Source organism: Lampetra planeri, chromosome 45, assembly GCF_965212315.1.
Source record: "Lampetra planeri chromosome 45, kcLamPlan1.2.h2, whole genome shotgun sequence".
Classification (NCBI taxonomy): domain Eukaryota; kingdom Metazoa; phylum Chordata; class Hyperoartia; order Petromyzontiformes; family Petromyzontidae; genus Lampetra; species Lampetra planeri.
This window is the reverse complement of record NC_136151.1, coordinates 8944825-8972050: the sequence shown is the minus strand read 5'-3', so window position 1 is coordinate 8972050 and position 27226 is coordinate 8944825. Positions and strand designations below refer to the sequence as shown.

Here is a 27226-nt window from a genome sequence, read left to right as displayed (position 1 = left end):
ACAACTTGAACAGCTCGGACATTGTTGGCGCCTTTTGTGTTTGGCGCCGTCTCTTCATTTGTTTATTAATTTGTAGATTTAATTTGCTTGGCAGTGGCTGTGTAGAGGATTTGATCCTCGTGTTTAATTAATGAACGGCGTTGCGGGATGCATCGAGCACGAATGACGCTGTACACAACTACATTGTTGCTATTGTTTGTATTCTGTATTTTTATTGTAGAATCGATGATACAAGCGTTACATTGCCACTGTCGTATGCGGACATTTATACTTTTTAAAATCAATGATATTATTGTTTAGACGTAAAACTTTTCTTGACTGATGACGACCGCTTGTGTTGCGATCAAAACGTCTTGAATTTTTGGTTTCACATTTTTATTTAATGTTTATTATTACATTTTTCATATTTTTCTTATTTTTTTTATCTACGTGACTTTACCGAAAGAACGTAAAGAATATAATATTATTGTTGTTGTGTTTCTCCCACAACCCATGACACCACCAGTGTATAAACACATCCCAGTTCACCATTGCTAATCACTGCACCCTACACCACAGTCCAGAGGTGTGGACTCGAGTCATGTGACTTGGACTCGAGTCAGACTCGAGTCATGAATTTGATGACTTGCGACTCGACTTGGACTTGCATAACAATGACTTTGTCCCACCTATGAGATGTGGACTCGAGTCATGTGACTTGGACTCGAGTCAGACTCGAGTCATGAATTTGATGACTTGCGACTCGACTTGGACTTGCATAACAATGACTTTGTCCCACCTCTGCCACAGTCACACTCCTCTGACAGGGTGAATACATCGACGCTGGCTTCACACACACACACAGCGGTACTTATTTTATCACCCCCGCCCATGAAGGTTGAGGATTGTTTACGCTCAGCCCCCCCGTTGTGATGGAGAGCCACGCAGCCCCGAGCCACCGACAGCCACCAGCCAGTCACGGGCGTGGCGCTGCGCGTGGCGGTGACGAGGGTGGCGAGCGCCGCGCGTCGTGGTGGCGTCTGCCCTCTGCGCTGTTCACGTTCACCTCTCTCAGGACGCGCCACTCAGATCCACAATCCTCACTGAGTCACAAACATCACCCAACACCCACAGCCCAGGGTGTAGGGGCTGAGTGAAAGTTTCATTAAACGAGTGCAACAGCGCCATGGAGTCGGCGCTGTAAAACGACAGCAGCCCCGCGTCCCAGTCCAGGTGGACCCCGACTCTCCGCGGAGGCTGCGGCACAGCCAGTGACGTCACTACCCCGCCATGCAGCACTGAGAAGCTGTCGCCATGTTTCTGTAGACACCAGGAGACGTCGCTCCCTCCCAGGCGGCACTCAGCACCATCCCCTCTCCGTGGGATCGTCCCGTATGCGACTCCAACCCGACACCGCCTCGCGCTCCCCACGTCCACCTCCCAGTAGTGCTGACCCGACGAGAAGCTCTCAGAGCACAGGGCTTGTGACAAGTACTCAAGCCAACACTCAAAGCGGTGTGGGTGATGGGGGCGACCATGGGAGACACCTCTCCACGTCATCTTCCTGAGATCCGAGGAAATCTGGAGGAGGTCGTGGGCTGAGTTTGTGTCCAGAGTCGGTGAGCGTCCATCTGTGGTGAGTATTAGTGTACACACACTAATATTAGTTAGTATTAGTGTACACATACTAATATTAGTTAGTATTAGTGTACACATACTAATATTAGTTAGTATTAGTGTACACATACTAATATTAGTTAGTATTAGTGTACACATACTAATATTAGTTAGTGTTAGTGTACACATACTAATATTAGTTAGTGTTAGTGTACACAAACTAATATTAGTTAGTGTTAGTGTACACACACTAATATTAGTTAATATTAGTGTACACACACTAATATTAGTTAGTATTAGTGTACACATACTAATATTAGTTAGTGTTAGTGTACACACACTGATATTAGCTGATATTAGTGTACACAAACTAATATTCGTTAGTATTAGTGTACATATACTAATATTCGTTTGTATTAGTGTACATATACTAATATTCGTTAGTATTAGTGTACACTTACTAATATTCGTTAGTATTAGTGTACACTTACTAATATTCGTTAGTATTAGTGTACACATACTAATATTAGTTAGTATTGATGTAGTGGTGATACGCGCTGGGTGTGTACGTCATGTGCCAGCGCGTATGTACATGTGTGTGTGGTGACGCGCGCTGACGGGGAGGAGCAGGCGTCAGTGCGCGGGTGGGGGTAGTGCTGCTGATTGGCTGTGTGCAGGTGACGCGCTGAGAGGGAGTGATCGGGTGGCAGCGCGGTGTGATTGGTCGAGGAGGGGAAACACGCGCTGGGCGGAAACGGATCGTAGAGATAGAGCGTGGTGATTGGGTAACTGAGGAGCGGTGCCGACGTTGAGGTCCGCATCCGCTCCGTCTCCCGGGAGGAAGAGATATATAAGATGATGCACAGAGGAGTAGAGGGCAGAAGTGGAACCATCTAAGAATGAAGACGAAGGTGCAGAGATAGAGCCCGGAGAGGAGAGTAATGGAGAGTAGAGGAGAGTAAGGTATAAGTGTGTAGCCAGAGAGAGAGAACGGTCTACACGAGCTGAGTAATGTATAGTGTGTAGCCAGAGAGAGAGAAAGGTCTACACGAGCTGAGCGATGTATAGTGTGTAGCCAGAGAGAGAGAAAGGTCTACACGAGCCGAGTATGCATACGGTGTAGCCAGAGAGAGAGAAAGGTCTACACGAGCCGAGTATGCATACGGTGTAGCCAGAGAGAGATGTAAAGTCTACACGAGACGAGTAAAGAGTGTAGCAGAGGAGTAAGGTCTACACGCGACGAGTGAAGAGTGTAGCAGAGGCGCAGAGTCTACACGAGACGAGAGAAGAGTGTAGCCGAGGCGCGGAGTCTACACGAGGCACAGAGAGCCAGCAGCACAGAATCTACGAGAGTCAAGAGAAGCGTAGGGCGGAGAGAAGAGGTCACGAGTTGTACCGTTGTATGGTGACCGCATTGTGAAGAAGAGAGGCCACGCGTTGTATCATTACAAGTCAAGATTTAATAAAAGAAGTGTGTTCCCGTCAATGAGTTTCCTGCCGTCATTTTCCAATACTTCATCTGGCGTCAGAAGTGAAACGGGCTTCCAAGCATGGAGACAAGGAAGACCCGTAGGACCCAAGAGATTGACCGCGAGGAAAACCTGGACGACTCGGGGCCGCTGGTGGCGGGGGGCGAGGAGGAAGACTTGCCCACGCTACAGGATCCGTCGACGGCGCCGGCCGAGCGACCGGGGACCGAGGCCGTGCTTCGTGAGGCGCACTCCCGACTGGCGGAGCTGCTGCTCGCCGCCGCGTCCATCTTGGCGGAGATCAGCTCGTCGGGAGGAGCGGGGACGGTGGGGGACATTTTACAAGGTCGCCCCGCAGATTCCCACCAAAACGAATGGGGGATTCCCGCCATTGCGCCTGGGCCTACTTTTGGCGGGAACGGCGAGCGCCACGTGGTGGTGGGTTCCCAAGCGCGCGCATTGACGTCATCAGCGCGCGAGGGGGTCCGCCATTTTACGTCTGCCGCTGAAGCCGCCATCTTACACACCGACGGAGAGGCGGAGAGGAACCACGAGGCGGATGACTTCATTTTTCAGCAGCGTCTGCCCACGTTGTCAGCCTTCAAGGTGGAAGGCGGAGACTGGGGCAAATTTCAGCGAAGGTTTTTGGCGCATCAAGAGATGTCAGCGTGGTCCGATGCTACGGCGCTGCGGGCGTTGCCTGCCCTGCTGGACGACGACGCGCTCGCGGCCTTCAGGTCTGCACGGAAGTCGGACCGCTCCACGCTGAAGGATGCGCTGGGTTTGTTGGCCAGGGTCTACGGACCTCCCTCGGCGTGCCGCCATCATTTCTACGCAAGACGGAAAGCGGCCACGGAGACCGCGCTGGCCTATCGCACGGCGTTGCTGGCTCTTGCTGATGCTGCGTTCCCTCGGATGGACGAGGAGGGCCAAGACGCGATGGTTTTGGAGCAGCTGCTTAAGTTGGCGCAGGACCTGGGGGTCCCTATCAACACAGCTGACGAGATTGATATTTCTTCTTTGAGAGTCGCCACGAGTATTCAAGCGCACGAGGCCCTACAACGGAAACAAGGAGTTGGTTGCAACGCTGCTGTCGTCGCAGCTCCGGGTTCGGTGGTCACCGAACCCCAAGTCGTCAGCCCACGAGAGGAGGCGTTCGCCACGGGACGACCAGGGGACTGGAGGCCGGGGGCTCGGTCGCCTCTGCGATCGGGCCGAAAGTCGGAGCAACCAAGATCTACTCCGACCCTCGTCACGTGCTATAACTGCGGCCTCCGGGGCCACGTGGCGTCCGGGTGCCGCGCTCCGCGTCAGCGCGCCATGGGTGCTCGGCTGGACGACGACCGAGATCCCAAGTCATCTCTACAATCCCCGGCAAGTCGCGGCACCTCACACGCTCGGCCTGTTTATTCGGCACACATGGGACGCCGCGTTGCGGCGGAGGAGGGCCGGTTAAGGTTCGGGGATTCGGTTCGGCGAGGGGGGGTTCGGCCGGGACGAGGGAGACATTGAATGGGCGGAATTGGGGCATAGAATTGTGGCTGCTTCGGCGGGTTCGTCCGTTGTTACGGGATCTATTGATGGGGTCGAGATTAGGGTGTTAGTGGACACGGGGGTATCGGCAACTATTATATCGGACCTCATTTATGATATTCTCCCAGTCCAATGTCGTCCGCTGCTTCCTGTGGATGTGCCATTTTACGCCGCTAATGGGGGATCGTTGGGCATTATCGGTCAGATTAGGGCGTCCATTTGCATTGGAAATATCAAATTTTCGGGACCCGTTTTCGTTTCGTCTTCTTTGGCGGTTCCGTGTCTTTTGGGCACTGATTTTTTGGCTAAAATGCCCATTAAAATTCTTATCGATCAACGATGCATTGAACTGCCATCGGGTCGCCGGATTGCATTTTTGACGAGCCCTACTGACATTCGGACGGCGTGCGCTACGATACAAGCGGTGGCGACACAGACCGTGCATGTGCCCCTGGGTTCACAGATGTTGATTCCCCTCCGGTTGCGGAAACCATGGGTGAGGGAGGCTTCGGAACAAAGTATGCTTTTGGGTCCTTCTAACAAGGCTGTCGGGGGTCTTGATTTATCGGTGGCTCACACTTTGGTGCGGGCTGACAGGGATCCGTTTGTGATGGTTTTGAACGCGGGGTCGCGGCCAGCTGTCATTCCACAGGGCACCGTGCTGGCTCACGCGGCGCGGGTCCCTGTGGATGATGGGTTGGTTGCGCAGGTGGGCTCGAGCCCCGCGCGGAACGTTGAGCCAAGGGAAGACCTTGAGTGGGTCCATTCGCTATGCGCCGCCTCGGACGATTTGTCGGCGGCGCAGTTGGGTGCGCTGCCCGAGTTGCTCATAGAATTCTCTGATGTGTTCAGTAAACATGAGTATGACATTGGGTGCACGGATTTGTTGCACCACCACATTGAAACGGGCGATGCGGCGCCGGTCAAGCTAAATCCCTTCCGACTGAGTCCCGTGGAGAAGGAACATGTTCAGTCGGCTGTTAACGAAATGCTAGAAGCCGATATTATTTCGCCCTCCTCTAGCCCGTGGGGAGCGCCTATTGTGCTGGTTAAGAAGCAGGACGGGTCCCTGCGATTCTGCGTTGATTGCCGTCGCCTGAATAAGATCTCTGTGGCTGACGCGTATCCGCTCCCCAGGATGGATGAGTCCCTCGATGCATTGTCTGGTGCGCGATATTTTTCGACTCTTGATTTGTTATCGGGGTTTTGGCAGTTGCCGCTCGACGAAGAGTCGAAACCTAAGACAGCATTTCGGACTCCAGGGGGGCTGTTCCAGTTTAACCGGTTACCCATGGGACTTCACTCCTCTCCAGCGACGTTTCAGCGACTTATGGAGTTGGTTTTGTCGGGCTTGCAGTGGGATACATGCTTGATTTATATGGACGATGTCATTGTTTTCAGTAAAACGTTTGAAGAACACCTCCAGCGATTGAGAGGGGTGTTCTTGCGAATGCGATCGGCTAAGCTGAAATTTAAACCGGCCAAATGTCACCTCCTTCGGAAGTCGGTTAGATACTTGGGTCACATTGTCGATTCTTCGGGGATCTCCACCGATCCCGCGAAGACGGATTGTGTCGGTTCGTGGCCGACACCTACGTCCGTTTCCGACGTGCGTAGTTTCATCGGGTTTGCTTCTTATTATCGGCGGTTCGTTGAGCACTTCGCCACTATTGCAAAACCCTTGCACGCTCTAACGGCGAAGGGAGTGAAGTTCAAATGGGGACCGGAGGAGGAGGCCGCGTTTCGCTCCCTCCGGGACGCCTTGGTGGGTGCCCCACCCTTGTGTTATCCCGATTTTGCGAGTCCCTTTTTGCTGGACACGGATGCTAGCAACACGGGCATTGGGGGGGTGCTATCCCAAGTCGTTGGGGGTGTCGAAAGAGTTGTCGCCTACGGTAGTAGGGTGTTGTCTCCGCCGGAGCAGCGCTACTGCGTCACCCGTCGCGAGCTGCTTGCCATTGTCTTTTTTGTGCAGCAGTTTAGGCCATATCTCTATGGTCGTCACTTTACGGTCCGAACGGACCACGCGGCGCTACAGTATTCATTGAGGGTCGCCCAACCCTCGGGCCAGTTGTCGCGTTGGTTGGAAGTCCTCCAGGACTATCAGTTTACGACTACGTACCGTAAGGGGTTGCGACACACAAATGCCGATTGCTTGTCGCGGTTGTTGCCTTGTGATGAATGCGCGTGTTTGTCGGGATCGGCGCGCTGTAAACCGACGCTTGCGGGGGAGATGGGGGCACTGGCTGCGATAGCGGGCGCACCGATCGTGGATGATTCCACTGCCTCTCAGGGTCGGGACTCGCTGCTCTCGTTGTCGCTCAGCGAATGGGGCCGTCTCCAGATGGCGGACAGCTCGCTGCTAGCATTGCGCCGCAAGGTTGGGGGTCCCGAGGGGGACCAGGAGCGTACCGGCTCCTATGTACTTGAGCAGGGCATGTTATTGAGATGGGACAGTTTGTCCCGGCGGAACGCACTCGTGGTGCCTTCCGCTGTAAGGGGGAGGGTTGTCTTGGCGGCACACGAACGCCTCTTGCACTTGGGAGTTAACAAGACGCTTGCCCTGCTTCAGCGTGACTATTACTGGCCGGGAATGGGAAGTGATGTGGTAAATATTCTGAAGGGGTGCGTTGAGTGCGCCAGGCGTAAACCACCGCCCGTGGCAGCTAATCCACCGCTGCAATCTATTCAGGTCTCGCGTACTAACGAGCTCGTTGCACTCGATATTTTGGAGCCCTTCCCAGTCACGCCGAGAGGGAATAAATATTTGTTAGTGGGGGTCGAATACTTTACCCGATGGCCTATGGCGTGGCCTCTCACTAACCAGTCGGCAGCGGCTGTGACGGACGCCTTCGTCCAGGGCTATGTCCTGGACAAGGGGGCTCCCGAACGCCTGCTGACCGACCAAGGTAAACATTTTTCGAGTAAATTGTTGCAAGAGGTGTGCGATCTGTTGGGTACCAAGAAGGTGCGTACCTCCCCGTACCACCCGCAGACAGACGGGATGGTGGAGAGACTCCACAAAACTTTGACTTCCATGCTGTGCCAGCAGGTGTGCGAGGCACATGTAGATTGGGACCTGCAGGTCCCGGGAGTCCTTGCCGCGTATAGAATGGCCCCGCATGCAGCTACGGGGTTTTCCCCATTCTATTTGATGTACGGTCGGGAAGCTGACCCGCCAATGGAAACGCAACTTGGCCTGTCCGCTCCACGAACTAATTCTAAATTGGCAGAACATATTAAGTTTAATATTCACAAGCTGACAGAGGCGAGGGAGGCCGCACGGCTTAATTCGCGGGCTCGCCAAATTGCTAATGAACGGTTGCGGGCACGGAAGGTGTCCGGGCACGATTGGAAACCAGGTGACAGGGCCTGGCTGCATTGCCCTCAGGCACCCTTGGCTACGTCGCCTAAATTGTTGAGACCGTGGAGGGGACCCGTGGAGGTCGTGCGCGTTGCACGACCCCAGTGCGTTCAGATAAAGTGGGGAAAGCGCCGTTGGTACGTTCACCCCTCCCGACTGAAACCGTTCTCGCCTCCATATGGCCTCCCCTTGTGTCGTCATGGCCGAGCGTGTGACGTGACCGGCGACCCACAGGGGGAAATGTCTCTGCCTGATCCACGCGTATTTTCGCCTGATCTGCTCCCAGGTGTCTCGGATCTGACAGCTGCCGACCACCGGCGGCCGGATCTCCGCGGCGGGGCCGGCCCTTTCAGGCCCGTTCCGCGCCGTCTGGAGCAGCCGGAACCGTCGGACGGTCGTCAGTGTCCCGCCCCATACGACGGACCAGCCAGACGGACTCGCGCCAAGTCGTGCTACTTTGCGCGACCCGCCTCGTGAGGAGTCGGGGCTGTTGGTGCGCCTCGTCACTGCGTGTAGTCGCAGGGGCGCGGGGCGCGTTCGTTTTCTGGAATTTGCTTGTATTGTGTTGTTGTTGACTTTTCGTGTTCGTTGTCAATTTGTACATAGTTGTTCTTGTTGTTGTTGTTCTTGTTGTTATGTTACGGGGCACACTGGGGGGTTACGGGGTTTTTTTTTGGTTGGTTGTCATCTTATCGTAGCAGTTGGTTGTTGTTAGCAGCCGGGCCGGCTGCGAGCTATGTGGGAGGGGGTGATGTAGTGGTAATACGCGCTGGGTGTGTACGTCATGTGCCAGCACGTATGTACGTGTGTGTGTGGTGACGCGCGCTGACGGGGAGGAGCAGGCGTCAGTGCGCGGGTGGGGGTAGTGCTGCTGATTGGCTGTGTGCCGGTGACGCGCTGAGAGGGAGTGATCGGGTGGCAGCGCGGTGTGATTGGTCGAGGAGGGGAAACACGCGCTGGGCGGAAACGGATCGTAGAGATAGCGCGTGGTGATTGGGTAACTGAGGAGCGGTGCCGACGTTGAGGTCCGCATCCGCTCCGTCTCCCGGGAGGAAGAGATATAGAAGATGATGCACAGAGGAGTAGAGGGCAGAAGTGGAACCATCTAAGAATGAAGACGAAGGTGCAGAGATAGAGCCCGGAGAGGAGAGTAATGGAGAGTAGAGGAGAGTAAGGTATAAGTGTGTAGCCAGAGAGAGAGAACGGTCTACACGAGCTGAGTAATGTATAGTGTGTAGCCAGAGAGAGAGAAAGGTCTACACGAGCTGAGCGATGTATAGTGTGTAGCCAGAGAGAGAGAAAGGTCTACACGAGCCGAGTATGCATACGGTGTAGCCAGAGAGAGAGAAAGGTCTACACGAGCCGAGTATGCATACGGTGTAGCCAGAGAGAGATGTAAAGTCTACACGAGACGAGTAAAGAGTGTAGCAGAGGCGTAAGGTCTACACGCGACGAGTGAAGAGTGTAGCAGAGGCGCAGAGTCTACACGAGACGAGAGAAGAGTGTAGCCGAGGCGCGGAGTCTACACGAGGCACATAGAGCCAGCAGCACAGAATCTACGAGAGTCAAGAGAAGCGTAGGGCGGAGAGAAGAGGTCACGAGTTGTACCGTTGTATGGTGACCGCATTGTGAAGAAGAGAGGCCACGCGTTGTATCGTTACAAGTCAAGATTTAATAAAAGAAGTGTGTTCCCGTCAAGGAGTTTCCTGCCGTCATTTTCCAATACTTCATTAGTGTACACACACTAATATTTGTTAGTATTAGAGTACACTTACTAATATTCGTTAATATTAGTGTACACAAACTAATATTCGTTAGTATTAGTGTACATATACTAATATTCATTAGTATTGGTGTACACACACTAATATTCGTTAGTATTAGAGTACACTTACTAATATTCGTTAATATTAGTGTACACATACTAATATTCGTTAGTATTAGTGTACACATACTAAGATTCGTTAGTATTAGTGTACACACACTAATATTCATTAGTATTAGTGTACACATACTAATATTCGTTAGTATTAGTGTACACATACTAATATTCGTTAGTATTAGTGTACACATACTAATATTCGTTATTATTATTATACACACACTAATATTCGTTATTATTAGTGTACACTTACTAATATTCGTTAGTTTTAGTGTACACAAATTAATTTTCGATAGTAATAGTGTACACATACTAATGTTAGTTAGTAATAGTGTACACACACTAATATTCGTTAGTATTAGTGTACACACACTAATATACGTTAGTATTAGTGTACACATACTAATATTAGTTAGTATTAGTGTACACACACTAATATTCGTTAGTATTAGTGTACACACACTAATATTAGTTAGTATTAGTGTACACATACTAATATTCGTTATTATTAGTGTACACATACAAATATTCGTTATTATTAGTGTACATATACTTGTATTAGTTAGTATTCGTGTACACATACTAATATTAGTTAGTATTAGTGTACACATACTGATTTTAGTTAGTATTAGTGTACACATACTAATATTCGTTAGGATTAGTGTACACACACTAATATTCGTTAGTATCAGTGTACACATACTAATATTCGTTAGTATCAGTGTACATATACTAATATTCGTTAGTATTAGTGTACACAAACTAATATTAGTTAGTATTAGTGTACACATACTAATATTCGTTAGTATCAGTGTACACATACTAATATTAGTTAGTATTAGTGTACACTTACTAATATTAGTTAGTATTAGTGTACACATAATAATATTAGTTAGTATTAGTGTACACATAATAATATTCATTAGTATTAGTGTACACTTACTAATATTCGTTAGTATTAGTGTACACACACTAATATTCGTTAGTGTTATTGTACACATACTAATATTAGTTAGTATTAGTGTGCACATACTAATATTCGTTAGTATTAGTGTATATATACTAATATTAGTTAGTATTAGTGTGCACAAACTAATATTAGTTAGTATTAGTGTAGAAATACTAATATTCTTCAGTATCTGTGTACACATACTAACATTTGTTATTAGTGGTGTACACATATTAGCATTCATTCGTATTTGTGTACACATACATTACTAGTACACGTACACAATTACTAACTCTAAACACATTTTTCTAAATGTGGACAGAAACCCTCGTGGACCAGGAGAAATATCCACTCAACCACGGAGAGAACATGCAGACTTCAAACAGACAGCAGGCGTTAGGGTGGGGATTGAGCCGACGACATTCTGTGTACCAGGCGAGGTAGTTAACATCTACATCGCCACCGTGGTGTTAACAACAGTGCTTGTACTGGAGCGTGCACTTCATCATCTTGGTGTGTGACTACACGGAGTCTAGTCACTCCTACTGCTCCTTACAGCTCTGCTGCAGTGTGGGTCTCTGAGCATTCTTTTATAAATTAATTTTATAAAAACTTTTAAATATTTTTATTTTACCAGGTAAGGCCCACTAAGCTATTTAGTTGTTCATTTTTTCTCAATGTCCTGGCCACAAATGACAGCTCAACGAAATGGCTTATCATGCTCTAAATGTGTGATGTTGATTCTAAATGTAGAGGGAAAAACCGGATGACCCATAGAAAAACTCACGCCACCACCACGAGGAGAGAGAGAGAGAGATGCAGACTCCGAACATACAGCAGGGATTGGTAGGGTTGGAATCGAACCCACGACCTCCTGTATGTCAGGCGAGGTAGTGAACATCTCGTCACCGTGGCGCCCACCTCTCTAAGCTCTGGGCATCATTTTAAGAATTGTGGTCCAGCATCTAGCAATAAATAGCCCATTTAGAGTTGCAATGGATAATTAATGCACGTCTTGAAGTCGGCAAGGTGATAATAATTACTGGCTGTGAAGGCTGCCTGGGTGATGAATATTCTAGTGCATTCAGTCTCCACCCCGCCCTTCATTGTATCTCAGTTGTTTAATCCCAGTCCTCTCTGACTCCTACACACTATGCTCTGTGAGAGTTGTACCCCGACAATAATCGCTCTACCTTCATGGGACCTCCCTTGCCAGTATCAAAGTATAAGATTAGGTTTCACCCTTTCTGGCAATCCAACAGTTGTGTTAAGATGTTAAAACACCAAACTGAAACCTTTTGCAAGGAATCATGTCTGCATTTACTACATTTGTGGTGAACATGCAAACCAAAAAATGCTCTGGTAGTATATGATGCATTGTCTTTGAAACTGATTGGTCCACACCAGAGACAGCTTTCTTTAGAGCCTCGTCTAAAACGGTGTTAGACCAGAGGACAACGCCCAAAAGGCGAACAGCACAAGGGCAATGCCACTATCAGGACATTGAGAGCTCGGGGATAGCAGCTACATCATGGGACCTCCCTTGCCAGTATCAAAATATAAGAATAGTTTTTTTTGTTTGCATGTTCACCACAAGTGTACGTGGTTAATGCACACATGATTCCTTGGAAACGATTTCAGTTTGGTGTTTTAACATCTTAACACAACTGATTAACTGTCAGAAAGGGTAAAATCTATTCATATAACAGTACCTTGTTTAGAACACCTGCTGGGCACAACGTGTTCGGCTCACATCATCCCTGAGTCCAACTCGGCCGCCAGCACCGTCACCCTCCTCCGCTCTCCACTCCACCCCGCGTAACAGAATGGGTGCCTGCCTGAGAGTGCCCTACGGTCACCGGTGTCGACATTCAACGCAAAGACTCTGCACGGTGATTGATCTCCCTAGACCAGGGGTCTGTAACCTGCGACTCTCCTTAAGGGACCGCTTTGTGATGTTATTTATCAAGGTCACCACCGTCTCTTGTTCACCTCTTGCATTGTGGTGGCTTTTGAAACATAGAATTGTCTTTTTTATATACTGGAATCAAACAAAATTTTCTTATTGTCATTTTGGCTACCGACCCCTGGCTTAGACGGCCACCGTGCTGCTCTCAAGGAACACTTTGCCCGCTGCGTGAAGCACCTCTTGGTACATGGAGGCTCTCTTTGTTATCACCTCAGTGACCGCGTTTATTGCTGAATCCACCTCACGTCTCCCCCTCCCAAGTTGGCAAGTGCCTGTGCACTCTCGCCTGGCTTAAACACACGACACAGGCCCGCCGCCTCGTGGTGCTGATCTTGTGTTTGTAGCGAATGGGGCTGCAGCTGTGAGTGAAGCAGAGAGACTTACACACAGCAGCCAAAAGATTCGTTCTGACGCCTCCCCCTGAGATGACTTTTGCGAGGTTCAGGCTGCTGGAGACAGGGGCTGGGTCATCATGAGTCTCCTGAGAGACGGAGCTCCTTCTGCACTCATAGCACGGGGCACATACAGAGTCTAATGAGGGTCCATGTCTCTCTACACACACAGCTTGAGACACGCAGAGTCTAATGAGGGTCCATGTCTTTCTACACACAGCACGAGACACACAGAGTCTAATGAAGGTTCATGTCTCTCTACAAATGGACAAAACAGGCAGCACTCGACTTGTGAACGCCCGTACTTACAAACCAGCTCCCATGAAATAAAAAAATAACTTTGACTAAAAATGCAAACTCGCAGTTGCAAACTGAACTGCAGAACTATTTTGTTCAATGAAGCGATCCTATGCCAGGTGTAATGAGTCGGCCTCGTGCTGGGAGTGTTTGCGTGTGTACGGACATTGTATGTGTGAAAGTGTGGGGGTACAGCTGGTGCATCTGTAATGTAGTAACTCGGCGGGAGACGACTTCACGGGTAGCACACTCTTTAGTCCACCAACTTCGGTTCACAGGCGACTAACACCCACTGTAGTATCTCGGGTGACTAACACCCACTTGGTTACTCGGGTGACTAACACCCACTTGGTTACCCGGGTGACTAACACCCACTTAGCTACTCGGGTGACTAACACCCACTTGGTTACTCGGGTGACTAACACCCACTTAGCTACTCGGGTGACTAACACCCACTGAGTTACTCGGGTGACCAACACCCACTTAGCTACTCTGGCGACTAACGCCCACTGAGCTACTCTGGCGACTAACGCCCACTGAGCTACTCGGGTGACAAACACCCACTGAGCTACTCGGGTGACCAACACCCACTTAGCTACTCTGGCGACTAACGCCCACTGAGCTACTCAGATGACAAACACCCACTGAGCTACTCGGGTGACCAACACCCACTTAGCTACTCTGGCGACTAACGCCCACTGAGCTACTCTGGCGACTAACGCCCACTGAGCTACTCGGGACACACCCTGCCGGGGTGTCCGTCTCGACTGTGGGTCCCCCAGTCCCGACCCACGTGGGCGTCGAACCACGGGTCCCACAGTCTCGCCTCCGAGCCACACAGGGCCCCGGTCCCTACAAGGACAGCGGGACTAGGGGTCTCGGGGCACTATGTCTTCAACTCCGTCTTCGATCTTCAACTGGTTAACAACCCCGAGTGCTCTCGCGCGTCCCCCTTTATACCCCACCTGCGGACGTCGCTGAGAGCACCCATCCTATTTGACCAATCACTGGGCGCTGGCTACGATCCTGTTTTCCCACATCTCAGCGTGCCTCACCACCCACGCCGCGCCGCCCCGTCATCCGTCACTCCCGGCGCGCGCGTCCATACCACGCCCACAACGCGTGCCCAACCCCGCACCCCGTGCCGCCCCGTGATCCATCACTGTCACAGTCGGCGCGCGTCAACACCACCACTACATCACCCCCTACCACATAGCTCGCAGCCGACCCGGCTGCTATAAAATATACAACACCCCCTCCCCCCAGTGTGCCCCGTAACACAACAACAAGAACAACAACCAACGTAACAACACAACACAACGCGAACACTGCCATCCGCAACCATCAACCAATGCCACTACACAACAACAGAACAATATATACAATCCGGCGAGTGACAATACCAAATGTGTATGCAGAAAAGAAAAATAATTTTTTTTTATTTTTTTTTCCATTTTTTTTCTTCTCTTCCGACTCGTGCAGCGTCCCATTCTTTCCGAGCGTCCCTAGAACGGGACATTACCCCGGCAGAGGGGGAACACCGGGCGAGCTCGGTGTTGAAAAATGTCTTCATGAAAGTGTTGTGCCCTAGCCCGAGTCCGCCTTGCCGGTCCGTCGTACGGCACCAGACGCGGTTGACCGTCCGGCGGTGCCGGCAGTTCAGGAAGGCACGGGCCAGGCATCGGGGACCCGCGCGTGCCGCGGGGTTCCGGTTCCCGACGGTCAGCAGCCGTCAGGCCCGAGACACCGGGTTTAGTTGGGATGACTTGTGGGCCTGGTCGTCGTCCCGACGTGGTCCCGTGGCGCGCTGACGCGGGGCCCGGCACCCGGCTGCGACGTGACCCCGAAGGCCGCAGTTGTAGCAGACGACGAGAGACGTCGTAGGTTTCGGTTGCTCCAGCTTGCGGGATGAACGTGTGGGTGAACGACCTCCCGTTCTCCACTCCCCCCGACGCGATACAGCGAAGGCCTGCTCCCGATCCGCAGCTGGCTGAGGCTCGGCGATCGTGGCGGCCAGTGCCGCATTCTCCGCCAATTTGCAGACGACCGTCGGCTTGCGCTTGAGGACCTCGTACGCGTGAATACTCGTGGCGATCGCCAGGGAGCAGATATCCATTTCGTCTGCCACATTGATGGGGACTCCCAACTCGTGGGCCAACGCCAGCAGCTGCTCCGTCACCATGGCGTCCTTCCCCTCCTTGTTCATGCGGGGAAAAGCTGCGTCCGCCAAGGCGAGCAGCGCCGTGCGATAGGCGAGCGTTGTTTCCCCAACCACCTTCCGCCGATCGTAGAATTGGTGGCGGCAGGTCGAGGGCGGGCCGAACACCCTAGCCATCAGGTGTAGCGCGGCCTGGAGCGTTGAGCGAGACGACCTTGGGGCCGATGTGAAGGCTGCAAGCGCGTCGTCGTCGAGCATCGCTGGCAGAGCGCGCAGGGCCATGGTGTCGGACCACCCCGACATTTCTTGATGTGCGAGGAACCTTCGGTGGAAGGCTCCCCAGTCGCCTCCGTCTGCCTTGAACGCCGACAGCGCGGGCAATTGTTGCTGGAGGACTCGGTCGTCGTCGTCGTCGGAACGATTTTCCCCCGCGCCACTGTGGTTGTACAAAATGTCGGCTCTGTCTGCAGTCGCACCCTGGAGAGCTCCGGCGCGCGCCGATGACGCGGGCCGCGCTGAGTGGAGATCTCCGGCCACGTGGTGTCCCCGCTTCCCGCCAAACAATGGCGGTCCCTCAAAAACGGCGCCAACCTCAAAACTTTTGGCGCGAAGCGCCTTCTGGCGGGAACCCTCCAGCCGCGCCGCCTCCTCCAACCCCGCAGCCGTCCCTCCGCCCGCTGGAATGGAGATCTCCGCCAAAACTGCAGCGGCGGCGAGCAGCAACTCCGCCAGGCGGGAGTGCGCGTCCTGTAGGCTGGTGTCGGAGGCGAGCTGAGCGTCGGCCATCGCCGCGAAGTGCTGCATCGGCGGCAACTCCTCGTCCTCTCCTCCCGAGGTTGGTGTCTCCGGTACGCCGTCGTCTTCCCGATCTCGCTCGTGGGTACGGGTAGTCTTCCTAGTATCCATTCTTCTTGAAGACAGGTTTACTTCTGACGCCAGTTGTAATGTAGTAACTCGGCGGGAGACGACTTCACGGGTAGCACACTCTTTATTCCACCAACTTCGGTTCACAGGCGACTAACACCCACTGTAGTATCTCGGGTGACTAACACCCACTTGGTTACTCGGGTGACTAACACCCACTTGGTTACCCGGGTGACTAACACCCACTTAGCTACTCGGGTGACTAACACCCACTTGGTTACTTGGGTGACTAACACCCACTTAGCTACTCGGGTGACTAACACCCACTGAGTTACTCGGGTGACCAACACCCACTTAGCTACTCTGGCGACTAACGCCCACTGAGCTACTCTGGCGACTAACGCCCACTGAGCTACTCGGGTGACAAACACCCACTGAGCTACTCGGGTGACCAACACCCACTTAGCTACTCTGGCGACTAACGCCCACTGAGCTACTCGGGTGACAAACACCCACTGAGCTACTCGGGTGACCAACACCCACTTAGCTACTCTGGCGACTAACGCCCACTGAGCTACTCTGGCGACTAACGCCCACTGAGCTACTCGGGACACACCCTGCCGGGGTGTCCGTCTCGACTGTGGGTCCCCCAGTCCCGACCCACGTGGGCGTCGAACCACGGGTCCCACAGTCTCGCCTCCGAGCCACACAGGGCCCCGGTCCCTACAAGGACAGCGGGACTAGGGGTCTCGGGGCACTATGTCTTCAACTCCGTCTTCGATCTTCAACTGGTTAACAACCCCGAGTGCTCTCGCGCGTCCCCCTTTATACCCCACCTGCGGACGTCGCTGAGAGCACCCATCCTATTTGACCAATCACTGGGCGCTGGCTACGATCCTGTTTTCCCACATCTCAGCGTGCCTCACCACCCACGCCGCGCCGCCCCGTCATCCGTCACTCCCGGCGCGCGCGTCCATACCACGCCCACAACGCGTGCCCAACCCCGCACCCCGTGCCGCCCCGTGATCCATCACTGTCACAGTCGGCGCGCGTCAACACCACCACTACACATCTACCAGTCATCTCTGTCAGCCAACCCATGGCACCTGGGTCTGTCCCGAGACCTCCTGTAAGCGAGCCCTTCGACAATTCACGTGGCCTCAAAGTGCACTTGGCCTGGCACAGGCGCCGTGGTAACGTCACCGTCACTTAGTGGTGAATGGCGGGTATTAGTATTGGTGTGGGGAGCGGTAGCGTAGCGGTGAGTGTGCTGCGCTACGAAAATGGCGACCGATTCGATTCTTGCTCACGGCCAACACCAGGAGCTGGTGTGGTGCGTAAACATCGCCACCGGGGAGACAAAAGCAGCGGGCCGTGACGCTGGCCACCCACCCCCTCGTGTGCCACAGTAGCGGCCAGCTAAGGCGCTGATCGCTGAGAGAATTTGCCCTAAACAGCCTCACTTGATACAGTAGCTGTGACGGTCCCACCTGATGACGGAGACTTGTGTTGCCTCCGAAACGTCGTGATTCATTATTTTATTTTCATTATTACTTTTATTAATTTTAATTTTATTTTTTACCTTCGTGACTTTACCGAAAAAAACCTAAGAGTACCTAAACAGCCTAAGGCTATACGGGGGATTGTTGTCGTTGGGGTGTCTTTGTCTTTGTGTGTGCATGCGTGCCCGTTTGTTGTTGTGACTCATTGCCCCCCTTCAGACTACAAGCTAGCATAAATGTAAGTGAAAATGAAGTTAGTTTTTTATTTATGTTAATTTATTTCATGTTTAATTTACTATACAGTACATTTTTCAGTATTAGATGCAAATGTATAACATTCCTTCTTAATTATGAGTTTAACAATGCTTCCCTCTTTGTTGAACCTAACACATTTTATAACGGTGTCGACATTTAAATACGGTGCATTATTGTTTTCGACTTACGAACCGTTCGACTTACGAACGAGTCTCAGGAACAAATTACGTGCGTAACCCGAAGACTGCCCGTACGGGATACAATTGACCATATGGGATATAACTGCATACAATTGGGTTAATTAGGAATCACATCACGACTGTTTGCTGATTTGTCCACCAGGTGGCAGACAGAGCTCGAGTTTGAGTCTGGGTTGGTACTGACCTGAGACTCTCATGCAGGGGATCCTGAAAAACACAAACCCGCATTTCACATTAACATTGACATCTTAAGCAGATGCCCCGCATCCACACAGTCGCCTTCTATTTACAGCGGAGTGCGACATCAGGGAATTAACAAATACCTGCTCACTGAGAATGGTGAAAAACAGGGTTAGTTTAACTGGACACGGACGGACGTCTAAAAATTACAAAACCGCTCTTTACAGGTCTAGTCCAGCACCTACACGAGTGGTTTAATAACGTCAACAACAACTCGTGTGTTTAACTCTGAATACAGTGAACTTCTTTAAATTTTTAGCAGGTAAATCCCACTGAGCTATGTCGCTCTTTTTCAGAAGCAACCTGGCTATCACAAATGACAGCTCAACGAAGTGGCTTATCACGTGAAAATTTATAGTGGCTGCCTAATTCTCTGAATGTGTGATGTTGATTATGAATGTGAATAAAAAAATCAGTGGACCCGGAGAAAAATCTACGGGACCATGGGGAGAGAGAGAGAGAAAAAAAACATTAACTCTAAATATACAGCAGGCTTCGTCAGGGTCAGGGTTAAACCCACGACCTCCTGCATAGCAGGCGAGGTAAATGGCGATGTCGTACTGGACAAGTCCAGGTCTGAATGTCACACAGAAGCAAACGCGCGTCTATTTTTGGACACCGCCGCTTGCTCCCAGATCGTAAAACACTGAAATAAAATTGCCAACAATGTCAACGTCTCACAGGGCGGTGTGCCTCTGCTGGTTGTAGACAACCCATCTTCTGATAAACCAAGGCTGTGAGTATAAACTATTATATATATTAAAAAAACATATTTTACCAGGTAAGGCTCTTTTTCAGAAGCAACCTGGCCACAAATGATAGCTCAACAAAAGTGGCTTCTCGTATTAAAATGTCCAGCAGCCAAATACTCCAAATGCATGTTTCTAAATGTGGAGGGAAAACCCAGAAGACCCGCAGAAAAATCCTAACGACCAGGGAGAGAGATACATGCAAACTCCAAATATACATGCGTCAGGGTTGGTATCGAACCCAGGACCTCCTGCATACCAGGCGAAGTAGTTAACATCTCCTAGCCACCACGGCGAGTGAATGGAGGTGGTGCCACCTGCAAGAAGGAGAGCGGGTCCTGCACGGCGAGGGCGGCGAGCAGCTGGTTGATCTCCTGCTCCAGGCCGCGTGCTCTGCTCTCGTAGCGAGCGATGTCCGCCTGGATGCGGGACAGCACGGAGCGGCCCTCCTCGTCCGCGCGCTCCAGCGCCTCCCTCTCCTCCTCCCTCAGCTGCTCCCTCCGGCGCTCAAACTCTCGGCTGATCCGCGCCTTGGTCCCACGCAGAGACTCCTACGCAGAGATACGATGACGCGCTCTTGAAACGCAACACGACAGAGTGCGATGTGTGAAATGCATGCAAGGAGGAGATTTAGTGAGCATATTCATGGACACTCTTATGCCAAAGTCTAAGTACCCGTATTGTTTGCGTGTTTGTCTATATCTGAACGCGTCTGCGTGTCTCTCTTTACTTGCACGTGTCTGTGTGTCTGTCTGTACCTGCACGTGTCTGTGCATCTCTCTGTACCTGCACGTGTCTGTGTGTCTGTCTGTATCTGCACGTGTCTGTGTGTCTGTCTGTATCTGCACGTGTCTGTGTGTCTCTCTCTACCTGCACGTGTCTGTGTCTCTCTGTACCTGCACGTGTCTGTGTGTCTCTCTGTCCCTGCACGTGTCTGTGTGTCTCTCTGTACCTGCACGTGTCTGTGTGTCTCTCTCTACCTGCACGTGTCTGTGTGTCTCTCTGTCCCTGCACGTGTCTGTGTGTCTCTCTGTATCTGCACGTGTCTGTGTGTCTCTCTGTACCTGCACGTGTCTGTGTGTCTCTCTGTACCTGCACGTGTCTGTGTGTCTCTCTGTACCTGCAAGTGTCTGCGTGTCTCTCTGTACCTGCACGTGTCTGTATGTCTCTCTGTATCTGCACGTGTCTGTGTGTCTCTCTGTACCTGCACGTGTCTGTGTGTCTCTCTGTACCTGCAAGTGTCTGCGTGTCTCTCTGTACCTGCACGCGTCTGTGTGTCTCTCTGTACCTGCACGTGTCTGTGTGTCTCTCTGTACCTGCACGCGCTTGTATTCACCCTTGAGCTGCTGTGTCCGTGATTCTGCGGTAGTCTTCTTCTCCTCTCTCCCCGTCTTCTCGAGTCTGAACGCCTCCTATACACGGGGTAGACAAATACGCGATGTTTGGTACTCCCATCATTATCATCATCAACTGGCCCATGTCTTTAACCCGGAGCCTTGCAGGCCAGTTTTCTGGATCGCCCAGCGATAATCATCGCCCTTTGAATCTTCCAACCTCCCACATTGTGCTGTGGTCTTCAGGAGGCAACACAACAGCCGTGTCTGAGGTAGGTGGCTGGATCACAGCGCGGTGTATTGAGGAGTCCCCACTCCCACGCTCGTGTTTTCTCCAGTTTTTCTCAACAATGGAATCTTGCGAAACCGATAAACATAACCCTCCGAGATATCTACAGAACACACTTTGCATGACGGTGAAGTAAATACCAAAACTTAAATCCGAAATCTTACAGGAAACCAAGCTGAGTGCCAGAGCTGTGTTAGGGTGCAGACAGCTCTGGTGCTGATAGGGCTGCTGCTCGCGTGTGTTGGGACAAGTTGGACAGGACTCAGGGGATGGGAGAGCCATGTGACCAGGTTCGGAGCATGCTAACCACTACACCACCGCTCCCCAAAGCAGGAACAACCGCACACTCATGTCACAGTTTAAACATTTCTAGAAATGCAGTGTGTGTGGTAATAGTAATTTAAGGAATATTGCTACAAGTACATATATGCAGATTAAATTTAACAAGTCGGCTTTGGCGACCAATACTATTCATAAAATCTTTTTTGGGTTAGGTCGTGTAAATCCAAATGTGTCGTTAAACCCGCCACAACCCGACTCAGTCAATTAGTAAGGTTCGTCATGTTAACAAAACGTGCCAATTAGTTACTAGTTCAGCACCACCGGTGTGTTGGAAAGTAAACTCACAACATTTACAATTAGAGTACCATGACGGTTTGCTTCACTACTAATTACAACCAGCATCATCAGGCGACAGCCAGAATTGAATATGCAGAATAACATTGTCAGTAGCAGGAAACACAATAATGTCAATATTAACACTATCATATTAACATTCTAACGATAAGAGGAATATTACCAGCAGCAACAACGACAACAGAAACAACAAACACATCCATAGTCATGATGATGATGATTGACTTGAATATCCTTTATTGTGATGTTTGACTTAAGCTGTCCCCATTTTATTGCCCCTGGCAGGGCCTGATACTGGCAGGATTAAGCGCTGTGAACGTGAATCTCTGACCACGTCAAGTCCCACCCAGTCTGCTGCCTGTGTGGCCTTAGACCCGCACTCTGTTGCCCCATTTCACCTGCCAATAAAAGCGTCGCAGGCTAAACGCTCTGGTAGTTGGCCAAGCGTCATCGTGACAGCGCTCAACCACAATCCACTGCTCTGTCACGGAATGCAAACACACGGCGTCTATGTTAGAGGCAGGGTGGCATTTTAGACACAAAACATTGCTACAGAATCAAATCTAAATCTGCCCTATGGACAATCAACCTATGCCTGACGGCCTGTCTCTCCCACTGGAATGGCCTTATATTTGCCTATTCTAAGTCCAAGGTCAGTGCACTTTTGAACCGTCTCACGTTTGAAGTATCTTGTGTTAGTCCAAATTTCTTTTTACCCATCATTGCTACTCACAAGTACGAATCTTATAATGCCAAGTGTATTTTGCAACTTTGCCAGCCATGTCACAAAGTGCTTGGTCTTCTAACGAAACCATGGAACATACTGCTTTGCTGTCCATTCAAATCAACATTGCCCTCTTCCGTGTGATTTGATTGACCGTCACAATGTTGACACACTAGGAGGTACCTAATAATACGCAGATCTAAATGATAAAATACACACTCTCTATCTGAACAATACACACACACACAGGATGATGCAGTCACACGGCGGGATATTTAGTTACAGCAGCGATTTATATCTCACCTGCTTCGTCTGTTGTGCATTTTTTATTGTCATAACCTCATGCCCTCGATGTTCCCCAACGATGGTGCACACTGTGCAGACCGGGCTGTTATCCTGTTCACAGTAAAGAACGAGCTCCTGTCTGTGCTCCTGGCACTGTCGCTCCTCCAGGTTCACGATGGGAGCCACCAGGAGGTGTTCTCTCAACCTGGGATTCTCCAAGTGAGGCTTCAAGTGTGTCGCACAGTAGGATGTCTCGCATCTCACGCAAGTCTTCACTGCAGGGGTTTGGCAGTGGTCACAGACGACGGCCGCGGCCATCCCGTCTCCAACTCTGAGCTGCTCCGCCAGGTTGCCGAGGGCCACGTTCCTCCTCAGCTGGGGTCGCACAGGGAAGGTCGCTCGGCATTGCGGGCAGCTGAAGCTGCTCGCCGTCTCCCAGGCGGCCTCCAGGCACCGCAGGCAGAACGAGTGTCCGCAGCTCAGCGTGGAGGGGCAGACGAACGTGCCCAGGCAGATGGAGCAGCGCAGCTCACTGTCCACACTCTCACTGGGAGTCGCGCTCGCCATGACCCATGGGCTTCGCTGGGATCGCTCGCTGTGTGGCTCAGAGAGACGCTGGACCAGGACCTCTCTCTTATAGCGACGGTGAAGAAGGAAGTAAAATACTTGAAATGCTTTCATTGTCGTCACTGACATCACGAGACACCGCCTGGAATGTGAACCCACGCCCCGGGGTGCACAAACAGCAGCCTCAAGGTGAACACGGCTACTGTACACACCTTGACATTTTAAGAAATGAGTGCTGTTGTTAATATAAATCGGTGAGGCTCAGCTGTGGTGGCTCATTCATGCGATGAGAGATGAACTCATCCTTCTACAGCAAGTTGGTGGCAAGATGTTATCTCCCTCTCCCGGTGTACAGGAGGTGGTGGGATTTGATCCCGACCCTGACGCCTGCTTTATATTTGAAGTTTGCGTCTCTCTCTCTGTCTTCGTGGTCGCGTGAATTTTTCTCCGGGCCCTCCCGTTTTCCCTCCACATTTACAATCAACATCACGCGTTTAGAGTAGTTGGCTGCAATACATTTCCACGTGATAAGCCATCATCTGTGGCCAGGTCGTTTCTGAAAAATAGCTACACAGCTCAGTGAGCCTTACCTGCAAAAATTAAAATAAATAGTTGGCATAGTTGTAGATATCTCATGATGTCTTGTAACTCCATCTCCGTGTAATTACCCCAACGTGACAAGTTGCTTGAATGTCATCGTGGCATCAGAAAAATAAGTAATATTTAAAAAAACTTTTTTTAAACACGCTTTTATGAAATGTACTAGTAATCGTTGGCAGAACTCCACGACTCCAGGAAGTGACCCCGAAGCTTGACATAGCGTAAGGACCGTGGCCAATTACAGCCAATGTCAGTTGACTGTGGACAATTAGACCCAAACCGAAACATAACATATGAAAAATAATGTTTAAAAATATAGATTTTTTATTTTTTATGATAGAACGTAGCATTGTCATCAGTGTGACATAAGTATACCAAGTTTGCAGTCGATACCACATTGGGAAGTGGGTTAAAATTGAGTCACAAGATTTGAGGATACAACAACGACAACAGAGTGAGTTAAAAGAAAGCGCGTAATGATAAAAAAAATTGCGTGTAGCCTCCCGTGACAGATCCTGGAATATTGAGCCTTTTGCTAGCAGTGTGAATCTATCACCAACTCTACCTGCCTCCATCACCCACTGCTGGCGATGTCACCGTCTCTCACTCTCACCTTGTCCGAGACTGCAGATCCCCGTGCCGGCCATTCACAGCCGCACCCACCGCTTACTTCACCTGCGTTGTTGTTTCACATTCACACGCACGGCTACTCAACACGCATGCACACGCAGCAACACAGATGCCCATCGGCGTTTACCATTATTGTAATATTTTTTTACCAATAAAACTAAACTATTTTTAATTTTACCAGGTGTAAAGCCCCACTGAGCTCTTAGCTTTTTTTTCAGAAGCGACCTGCCCATCACAAATGACAGCTCAACAAAGTGGCTCACCAAGTTGTAAATGCATAGCAGCCAAATAATCTAAATACTGCACTCTAAACGCTGATTGAACCCGGAGACGCTCTCTTGGGCTCTGCGGGTTGTTTACAGCAGATAACGAATGCCTTGGACTCTACACCCCAGTCGAACTCGTCGGAAATCCCGACCTGGATTCCACTGAACACACGGCCTGGACTCTACACTTAACCTACTAACGGATAAAAACGCGGCACTGCATTTGAAAGCTTCCTTCTACAAGGTCACCAATGCGAGCATAGGGGGTTCCCATGATGTCCACGGCTCATTATTCGATGCAGCAGCAGCAGCGACGGCTCAGTGGCCAGTGAGGCGCAGTGGCTCCAGGCCAGACAGGCAGCGCGATCCGCCGCGTGTTTTGCAGCCAAAAAAATCCTCGCAGCGTCCCGGGAGAGCCGGTTCGGTAACAGCTCAGCACCCCTCGGGTGCCGCGCAGCCCACACCCGCCGACGCATTCGGTCACACTCACTAACTCACTCACTTACACACTCACTCACTTACACACTCACACACACTTACTCACACACAATCACTCACTCACTCGCACACTCACACACGGACCTACGGTCTGTCTCTCTCTTTCTCACTCACCGCTTGTATAAAGCCGTCTCTGTACCGTCTGTATGCAGCTCCCGTACATGAATTTGCGCGTCTCCCTCGAGCCTGCGCGTCTCCCTCGAGCCCGCGCGTCTCCCTCGAGCCCGCGCGTCTCCCTCGAGCCTGCATATAACTATACAAAGTCATCTGTTTCCCGTCCGTGCTGTATATTTGCCTTTTCCAAAAATGTATATTAAGAGTGATATTGCCTATTTTTAACGTATCAGTTTTTTTTCTCTGGATTTGGTACGTTCTAAAAAAACACATCGTACGAATTATGTCAATTCTCCACGTCCAGAATAACATGTATCCCAAGGGTATATCCAGAGCCTGCCCAACCGCCTTTGTCTTCCCAGTGGCTGTCATTGCATGCCGCAGCAGAAATTCATATTAAGGATGAGTCGACCTAAAGAGGGGGGATGGCCGCTTCACAATAAACAAGACGACAGACACACACCACACCAGGGGCAATTAAGAACATCTGCACTCACACAATCTTGGGATGACCTCCGGAGGCAGGGAGGGGAGTTTTTAGAGTTTTAGAGGGGTTATGACATCAGGTGTCAGCATGGCCAAAATATCACTTTCATTGTTTATTTAAATTAGTAAATTTATATATCTTAGTAATTTTATTTACATGTATTTTATTCATTTTATTATTCATTCACATTATTAATTGTATTATTCATTTGCTTTAGTTATTATTCACTTAATTTGCTACGTAATGTTCTTCTGCTATTCTTTGCGCTCATTTGCAAGTTCACGTTGCTCAGTAGATGGTTGCTGCTGAGGTCGTGACGGGTTTCTTTAATTCCATTCCGGTTGCTCTGTGGCTCCGGCACCGTTCCCGTGCTGCTGCGATGTGCACCGATGCCCACTTTAGTGAGGGCGACGTTGGCACGCAGACTGAAGATCGATTGAAGAGGACAAATGCGAGTCCCTTCATGTCCAGTCAATGTCTCTTTACTTGAACAAATATGCAAAACATTACCCCATTGTCTTCTTGGTTCTTTCGGTAAAGTCACGTAGAAGGAAAATAATAAAATAATAAAAATAAAACATAATGAAATAATCTTCTTGGTTCTTTCGGTAAAGTCACGTAGAAGGGAAGTAATAAAATAATAAAAATAAAACATAATAACATAATTCTCACGACGTTTCGGCCACAACGCAAGCAGCCGTCTTCAGGTGGAGAACAGGTCTGTCGAGAAGGCAGGCTCTGCCTTCTAAACAGTCAGACTCTGCCTTCTCGACAGACCTGTTCTCCACCTGAAGACGGCTGCTTGCGTTGTGGCCGAAACGTCGTGATAATTATTTTATTATGTTTTATTTTTATTATTTTATTATTTTCCTTGACTTTACCGAAAGAACCAAGAAGATGAATCCCTGCAGTCACGAAAGCTTTACATCGAAATTGCTCGAGGAGTATCCTGAAGCTCATTAAATAACTTAACAATTATGATTGGAATCTCAGCTCCACCGTAACGAAGAATGGAAGCTGTCAATGCTCCCCACGTTTCAGCTTTCAACTGAAGAAGCTTCAAATCTTGACGATGCTCCCAGCACGTGGAGGGAACGTCACAAACATCGCGCTGATCAACAAGGGGCAGAACCTGAAAGCGCATCGGAGAGAGGCACAACGCGTAATCTGCACACCGCACTCCGACGTGCACGCCGCTCACCAATCCCAGCGCTACAGTCCAGGCTCAACCTTGCGGAACTTCCGAGATCTGGAAAAACAAAAATCGGCGACATTCCGGGTTGATTTGGCCACAGCCTCTTGTGAAATCTCCCGTGCACTTTCATTGCTCAGCGCGCCCCGCGAATCCCTGAGGTGGAGTGGCAGCGCCCTCGCGTG

The 27226-nt window shown here is 50.5% G+C and overlaps 2 protein-coding genes across 2 annotated transcripts in view; one reads left to right on the top strand and one right to left on the bottom strand.

The window, feature by feature from the left end:
* Positions 1-27226, top strand: part of LOC144733113 (E3 ubiquitin/ISG15 ligase TRIM25-like) — a 128060-nt gene that overhangs the window by 26237 nt on the left and 74597 nt on the right. The gene's annotated exons all lie outside the window — the stretch shown is intronic.
* Positions 191-25992, bottom strand: LOC144733109 (E3 ubiquitin-protein ligase TRIM58-like). The gene is made up of 6 exons (XM_078614869.1): positions 22706-25992; positions 20736-20831; positions 19737-19970; positions 18615-18637; positions 13147-13262; positions 191-1610 (listed from the first exon to the last, which is right to left on the bottom strand). The coding sequence occupies exons 1-6, from the start codon at positions 23381-23383 to the stop codon at positions 1051-1053; spliced, it is 1707 nt and encodes a 568-aa protein (XP_078470995.1). The 5' UTR covers positions 23384-25992; the 3' UTR covers positions 191-1050.